The 8,769-nt window shown below is 34.3% G+C and overlaps 1 protein-coding gene across 1 annotated transcript in view; it reads right to left on the bottom strand.

Annotated features, from left to right (window-relative positions):
- Nucleotides 1-1,962: 1,962 nt before the first annotated feature.
- LOC127622205 (proline-rich membrane anchor 1-like) overlaps nt 1,963-8,769 on the bottom strand; it is a 61,693-nt gene continuing 54,886 nt past the window's right edge. The window contains exon 4 of the mRNA XM_052096213.1: nt 1,963-3,352. Coding sequence (XP_051952173.1) covers nt 3,250-3,352 — 103 coding nt within the window. The 3' untranslated portion in view covers nt 1,963-3,249. The remainder of the gene's footprint in view (nt 3,353-8,769) is intronic.

Raw genomic sequence — 8,769 nt, 5'->3', positions numbered from 1 at the left:
TAATTAGTAGTTTTGCTTAGTTTCTATAGATCTGTATACACTTAATTAACGTAATATTAGCTATACACAAAGGTAAACAACTAATTATTTCGGATAAGGCCGATCAACATACCATTACCCAAATAGTAGTTTTATTTAGACTTGACTAGAATATTAGCATTAAACAGAGTCATGACTAGTGCTATCTGGACAGGTCGATCAATATCACATTGTTCCAAATAGCACTTTCTTTTAGCCTTTAGTCTATTACATTTAACTAAAGTCAAATGGTTAATCAGAAAACTTAAGATCCCAGTTGATGTGCTTCATGCTCCACCAAATGCTGGGTTTTAGTATGTATTAACCCTGATCACAGATCTGTGGTAACAAGATTCTAACGTAATCTACTAAAGCCAATAATTTCAGAATAAGTCAGAATAGAATCAAGTTTAACAATTTATTAATCAGGTAAATATGTATCAAGCCAATTACATAACTAATCAATTCAGAAACTATCAATACATAACATCTAATGCTCAAATATGAATCTTAAGTGTTACAGATGCATACCTTTTGACTTCAGCAAATTACATAGTTTGAAACTATAAGGATTTCTGGCTACAGAAAATTCCAATGAAAAATGTGTTACATTTCCTTAAATACCTAAGCCAGAGAAAACATAAACAAAGGGAATTTGGGAGTGGTTAGATTTGGAAGTCCTGCTGTCATACTTTATCTGCATACAGGAGGTAATTTAGATTAAAGACCAATGAGCTAGGTGCACCTACATTCTAAAAACTGTATTGCCAGATATTATGCTGTTGTGGAGATGATACCATAGTACCAGTTGCACTGAGACATTTTAAATGATACCAAACATGCCTAGTTACATTATTTGTATACATCAGATATTATATTTTTTTACATACATATCTTAGGTGAGTTTGAAGTGATTCTGAGCTGAAGGGGAATGAAGAAGGTGGAGGAGGGATGGACATAATGGGACAGAGAGGGAAGAGCAACAATGAGGAGTGAATTTGCAATCTTTGCTCAGTGGGTTGTGGTGCCTCAGGAAGAGATGCTAATTGTGAAAAAGTTAATGTTGATTTTCTCAGATATCATACATTTGCTCTTTGCCTCCGTGGGGAGTTTTGTCCATTGAATGCAAACACCTTGGCAACCTGCCTTACAAAACTCTGTAATAAGAGCAAAATTTTAATGAAATTCAAGTAACAAATACATTTTAAATGCAGTGACAAATCACCAGATGACATAAACCAATAATTTTTTTTGCAGACAAATAAACACCAGATATGATTCAGTAGTACAATTTTATTTAAAACTAAAAAAGTCAGTAACTTGCAATTAATTTAGTTGAATGCACAATATATAATTGTTTACATTTTGGTATGTGATGCATACATTGTGCAACAACCTTTGATTACTCAAATATACATTAATGGCTTGTTCCAGACAAACAATAACACTTATTCTGTTCTGACATCACATCAACGTTTGATCTTACTCTGTACACACGACAGACTGTCAAGAAGGCAAATATTGATATGTACATTCATGCAATACAATTCTGAGTAACTATACAGTGGAAGATGTCTGTTTTGAGTATGTTTTACAGAATATGATAGAGAAGGGATGTTTGTTTACAGAAGATTGTACAATGTGTCTAATTCAAAAGCTTGTTTTTCATTGCTCAGTCTTAATATGTATGAACATTGCAGCACTGTCATATCACTAGTTTGGATTTTCTAAATACAACAAGCTCCGGTGTACAAAAACATATTTATATATACAGTAAATATGGGCATTGGTTTGATATACAGTATCGTTCTGATGAAAAATTATTAAAAATGAACAATGCAGAGGCCCTGATTAAATGCGTCAAAACAAATGCATCTAAAATTTGAAAACATTTGTACGGTTTTTAGGTTTATGCTTTTTCAGTGCATTAGCCTACATCTCTTTTCCATGAGCAAACACTAACCTACATGACATCACAGTAATAATGACTATAAAAATAGCTATCAGCAATAACTGCTTATAAACAGTCATAGTAAAAGCTCATTTGAAATATCATCTTGTTTTTTGTTAAGAGTTTCCAATAAAGGTCAACAAGAGAAGACAAACATTTGTTTGGATGACTCGGAGACTTAATGTGACTCTAAAATGATTTGTAAGCATTCGACTTAAAGAGATTGACAAAAGATTACACACATGATAATCAAATACTGCATTCTTGTGCACTGTTGATTGTTATATTAACCTTATGGTTAATATACATAGCATTTGTGGCATAAAAAAAATAAATGTATGTATAAGGGAAAGACTAGTATCAGCAATAACAATTAGCAATGCTAATGCTAGCATATTTTTTTTTAATTATCAACATGTGCCTCAAGATTTAAATTCTTTTCAATTGCATAGTAACACAAAAAAGCAATACATTTCCGTGTGATTTCAGGGAAAACATTTCATATTGTCTTATATATTGGTACACAAAGTGCAGGATGAACCAATCCATTTGGGTGCTCTAACAGATTGTTCCAAAAATGGGCTAGTGTGGAAATTTCACCATTTAACACTCATACATGAGGTGAGTTAACCATAAATGTTTAATGAGTGACATTGCAGAGACAGACGTAAAGACAAGAGAATACAGGAATTTCAAAACATCATTGAATTCAACAGAAGGAGCATGCATTTACTTTGTTGGTGGTGTTGTATATTGTCCTCAGAAGGGCCTTACAGGTTGAGACCAGTTATACTCATGCAGCTGCCAGCATCTTTTAAGAGTGTCTATGTCTCAAAACCTGCTTATACTTGCTTATACACATGCCAGTCTTTATCTAAACACTTTTTTAAAAACATTTCAAACAGCATTATATCCCAAGATGGGCAGCCATGTGGTTTACAGTTCCTAAAATTCATAGTGCGCCTTGTGTCCATCTCATATACCCAAACAGAGAGATGGTGGTGCCATCAGATACAGAGCTTCCGCTGTATATAACTTGCTTTAGCAAGGGCACTATACTCCAGCATTGTTGGTTTCCACTACCTGCTGTTTACAGCACAAGCTCATATAACTTGCATTAGCATGGTCACTATACTCCAATGCTGTTGGTTTCCACTAACTGCTGTTTAGAGCGCAAGCTCATATAACTTGCTTTAGCATGGGCACTATACTCCAGTGTTGTTGGTTCCACTAACTGCTGTTTAGAGCGCAAGCTCATATAACATGCTTTAGCATGGGCACTATACTCCAGTGTTGTTGGTTTCCACAACCTGTTGTTTACAGCGCAAGCTCATGGCATACTCCCCTCGGCTTGTGCCATTCTCTTCTTTTCGTAAGGGTTTCCTGGAAAAGAGAATACAGAGCTTCAGGTTACTATTTCTGCTCAGAGTGAGGATGCTATTGATCTGATTGTACAGTTGAGGACTTGAAGTTGAGTCTGTGAAGACCTGAGATAAGTGAAATTATATAAAGTTTGAAACGCAAAGTAGGAAATAAATCAAGCATCTGCACAGTTCAAAAGAGGTGTATGGCTCTTTGTATAGTATATGGTTTATGGCTATATTTCATGTGTATACAGTATATATACTAATTCGTAATCTTTTCCCCCCAAAATTACTGCATTTTGATAAATCTGTCCATTACAATAGAAGATAATGGTAAATATTCCAGCTTTACTTGGTGCACCACTTTCAATGACATGTTAAATTTATGTTGTCATAAATAAAAACACAATTACATATGAAGAAGAATTTATACTGAATAATGGTTGAGGACCAAATGATATAGGGCTGTGTAAGGCACAGTCATTGTGTGTCAGTAGAGCCTACATCCAATTAGTCCAGACGAGACCACATTTTCCATGGATATAAAGAGCGTGTCATATAGATATTGGCTTCCTGACATCCAAGAAGGAATCAGTTACAATGTTTCTAAATTTAATGCAGCTGTCATGCAGTTTTTCCACAGTCTAAAATGCTGTGTGTTTAATTGATCACTGTTTATTTGTAGTAATGCTAAAATACTGCATCTTTACTCTCTCTTTTTTCTACATGTATGCTGAAAACAGCAGTTGCAGTACACATTTTAATCTTAATTGAAACTAATCTGATATATAATCCTCCTCTTACCAGTGGATTAGTGATTTTTTCAAACTAAAATCACGTTAAAACACGTATTATTTACGTCTCGTGGCTATACCTGTGAGTGGACTCGCAATGCCTCATTGGAACCCAGATTTTTGCTTTAAATTTTTTTCACCAATTTATGTGGTAATCAATATTATGCTACAAATGCTGTCGATTGAGTGTTATATTGAACCTGTACATTTCTTTAAATGGGCTTGTGCAAATGGACATGAGTTCACGTTCTAAATACAACACTACACTTCGCGCTCCATTCACTCCCATTCAAACGAATCAGAATGTGACAGACTGTAAATGCAAGCTCATGCAAAGAAATTTTGTAACATGCTCTGTACCAAAGTTCAAGTTTGATTAACTCTGAACAGCAAATCTGATGACAAGAGCATGAGTGACATCACGCTAAACTAAATGTAGAAGCCCTCCCACATGACATCATATCCTGGTCCATTGCACAAAATCATTGTCTGATTTTTTTGTTGTTGCATTTTTAAAGATTTTTAAAGTCTAGTGTGACCGCACCTTTACATCTAGACAAAGCACAGTAAACCCTAAAATGACAATAAAACATTTTGTTTAAACAACTATACAGCACAAATAATACACAAGATTTAACGGAAGAATTAATGAAGGTTCTTTTGTAAAATTAAAAGCTTCACATTTCTGCCTTTTAAACCCTCCAAAAATTGGCCCCATTTCCTTGCCTTGTAAGTGCCTCACAGTTACCTTGATTATTGGGACAAGTTGAAATAATTTTTTATGGTAGTCAACATGGCTTTTAATTAAAAAACAAATACTTTTAAATATACAATCTGCACCAGTGAAAATATGCATCTCAATTGAAATATTCTGTATCATACTATTTGTGTTTCAAAAAGCCTGAGTTCACATCGCCCTATTGGTGACTGCTTGAGAAACTAACAAAGTCTGGGTGGTGAACAGCAACGCAGGTCATCAAAGTGAATTATTCTGCAGTTTAAATGACTTCCCGCAAGTTGTAATGGCTGCTAGACTTAAAGCTGTGGCATGCACCCCAGCTTGTCCATTCTTTATTACAGTTTGAAATATGCAGGTATTGAAAATACCAGCCTGCAGTCAATTGCCTTCATAACTACAATAAAATCCAGAGCTGCTTAAACAGCGGAGCATGCAGATCCAATCTGTTGATTTTTTGGTAAAAAATCATGTCAGACACATATTGACTTAATGTCAGAGAGGGCAGAGATGGATGCTGGGATCCACATTTTGTAAGAAGCCAACATGAATATCAGTAATGTGTTGGTTTGGATTGGATATGGCACATTTAATGCTTTAATGCAACCTTCACAAAGTAAGGTTACATTGATGAAACAGATGTATTAAAGGCGATCACATGATTTTGTATCAACCACAATTGACTATGATCAATAAGCTGAACCCCCCTGCATTGCCAAGCAACCACATCACTGTGGTTAACAGTGCTTAACAGTGGGGGTTATTGAAGTAAAAATGCCATTCAGAATTTTCATAGTGATATTTATTTCAGTGATAAGCTCTGAGGTAGTTAAGTGAAGGTATATGCTTCTGTAGAAGCCTTAAGTACCTTGTAATTTCAATGTTTTATAATGTCAACATTTTCAATCCACCTTAATTTTCTTGGTATATATAGTACACATGTAAAACACAACCTACAATCCTGAAGCAAGATCCACCAATAAGAGAAGCCCTTGTTATCATGAAAATGGGAATCATACCAATCTCCACAGCAATAATGCCAGCTAGCAAATTACAAACTATTGAACTTTTTAGCCAATTTGTTAAATGGGCTCTTAAAAAAATGATCCATTTTGTTATCGACAAAGTGAGAATGCGTAAACATTTTTGGGAAATTTGCCATCTACTGCCTGTTTCTATTCAAACGGACTTTTATCGATAAAAATGGTGTGTGTGATGATGTCATGCCTAAAAAAACACTTTGTCGCATAAGTTTTGGTTTATTGCTAAATAAATCTGCCCTTAGTCTGCCCTACAGAAAAGTGTTTATATTGCTAATTTTGTACCTTTTGCCTCACAGAAGTCCCTAATTAAAATGGGGAGAGTATTGAGACAATTCATTTAAATTAGCTAGCTTACTGTCATTTTAATTTCAGAAATAAATGCAATCGGAAGTAATATCAGGGTTCAATAGGCTATTTTGAACTGTCATCTAATCTAAAGCAATGCCATCACTCCCGCATATTTGTCCAGGAACTTTTAACTACCTTTTTGTCACCTAAAATTAATTTTAGCATCATAACACAATTGACATTTTCTGAAGAAGCTCACCAAATGCGATCTGAGGTAATGAGGGTTAGATTTTAAATATTTAAAATGTTCAAAAGCTTGTTTTCTGAAAGTGAACTCAGCATTGGACAAATAGTTCTGATAGTTTATAGTCTTGAAAAAAGTGTAGAACATTCTGAGAATGTCATTCAGCCTACTTTTTTCATCTACAGGACAGTGTAAGGCTGATTTAAGTTTTTTTTTGCATATAAAGGTCTAAAAGTATAATTTTTTTCATTTAGTAATTCATTATTTTATTTAATGCTGTAAGTATTTGGTAATTTATTTCATTTAATACAGGTAAATCTTGCCAGCATTTTTTCAAACGTAAGCTAAACAATAATTTAATAGAATGTTAGTGTTCCAAAAAAGCACACTGATGCTTTTCTCCTAGTATTGTGTATTTATTTTTAATAAAAAAAAAAAATGTTTGCACAGAATTATATGTTTTTTGTATTGTGGGCAAATTCCATGACTGCCTATTTTTTTGAATGGTGTGGAAAAGAAACATTAATAAATAAACGGATAGCTACCACAATTAAATTAATCACAAACAGTGGCCATTAATTTGTTCTCTGTGCACTTGTCAATGTGCATGATATTTTTGTTGGCACTCCTGGAAGTGTCATGTTTGCAGCATCGAATCTGTGCTATGTTGTTAAGGTCAATCCATAATCACGTACCATAAATTGGCTGTCAAGGATGTATAGCTTGTCATCATGATTAACACAGGCTAACGATTGTGGTACATTTTTGTGTTAATGCTAATTTTCTCAACAAAAAGTGTTTTCAAACCAGTTTTTCGTGACATTTGAAGTATCGACATGCGCTAGAGTTAAACAGAAAATATTTTGTCTAAATTTTAGCAATAATTTGCATTTACATCAGCCTTATTTTGTTGCGGTAAAACATTTTACGAAAATAATCCTTGGATGGAAACATAGTTAGAGAAGGAACTAGAGGTCGACCGATAGTGGATTTTGCCGACAGAGATAACCAAGGTGGTGATAAAGGCAGATAACCAATTAATTGGCAGATAGTTTTTTCAAATCAATTTATAGAGAGATCAAATATTTCTTAGTCTTTCCTTACTATGACGGGCACACACATTAAGGCTGCAAGATTTTAAAATGAATAAAATCCAAAAACCTATTTATTATGCAACCGAACTATCAATAATAACAAGAAAAATTAAGATTTGATGCATAACTTGGGACTTCTAGCTTTTAAAAAAAGCCCAAAATACAACAGGGACTTTTATTTAAAAAATGACAGAGACTTGGGTCCATTACAATGCTCTATATTTAAGTATTTAACAAATTCAGCTTTTAATAAGCTATAAATTATATATATATATATTGGTGGACAAAAGTTTGGAATAATGTACAGATTTTGCTCTTATGGAAAGAAATTGGTACTTCATCAAAAAAATCCTCCACGTGCAGCAATGACAGTTTTGCTGATCCTTGGCATTCTAGCTGCCAGTTTGTCCAGATACTCAACCCACACTTCCTGTAGCACTTGCTATAGATGTGGCTGTCTTGTCAGGCACTTCTCAAGCACCTTACAGTCTAGCTGATCTCACAAAAGCTCAGTGGGGTGAAGATCCAAAACACTCTTTTCCAATTATCTGTTGTCCAATGTCTGTGTTTCTTTGCCCACTCCAACCTTTTCTTTTTGTTTTTTCAGTTTCAAAAGTGTTTTTTTCTTTGCAATTCTTCCCATAAGGCCTGTACTCCTGTGTCTTCTCTTTACTGTTGTACATGAAATTGGTGTTGAACAGGTATAATTCAATGAAGCTGTCAGCTGAGGACACGTGAGGCATCTATTTCTCAAACTAGACACTCTGATGTAATTATCCTCATGTTTAGTTGTACATCTGGACTTCCACATCTCTTTCTGTCCTTGTTAGAGCCAGTTGTCCTTTGTCTTTGAAGACTGTAGTGTAAACTTTTGTATGAAATCTTCAGTTTTTTGGCAATTTCAAGCATTGTATAGCCTTCATTCCTCAAAACAATGATTGACTGATGAGTTTCTAAAGAAAATGGTTTATTTTTTGCCATTTTTGACCTAATATTGACCTTAAGACATGCCAGTCTATTGCATATTGTGGCAACTCAAAAACAAACACAAAGACAAACACAAAGACAATGTTAAGCTTCATTTAACAAACCAAATAGCTTTCAGCTGTGTTTGATATAATGGCAAGTGATTTTCTAAGACCAAATTAGCAATTTAGCATGATTACTCGAGGATAAGGTGTTGGAGTGATGGCTACTGGAAATGGGGCCTGTCTAGATTTGATAAAAAATTACTTTT

The sequence above is a fragment of the Xyrauchen texanus genome, chromosome 28 (assembly GCF_025860055.1).
Source record: "Xyrauchen texanus isolate HMW12.3.18 chromosome 28, RBS_HiC_50CHRs, whole genome shotgun sequence".
NCBI classification, from domain to species: domain Eukaryota; kingdom Metazoa; phylum Chordata; class Actinopteri; order Cypriniformes; family Catostomidae; genus Xyrauchen; species Xyrauchen texanus.
This window is presented reverse-complemented; position numbering and strand designations above follow the sequence as displayed.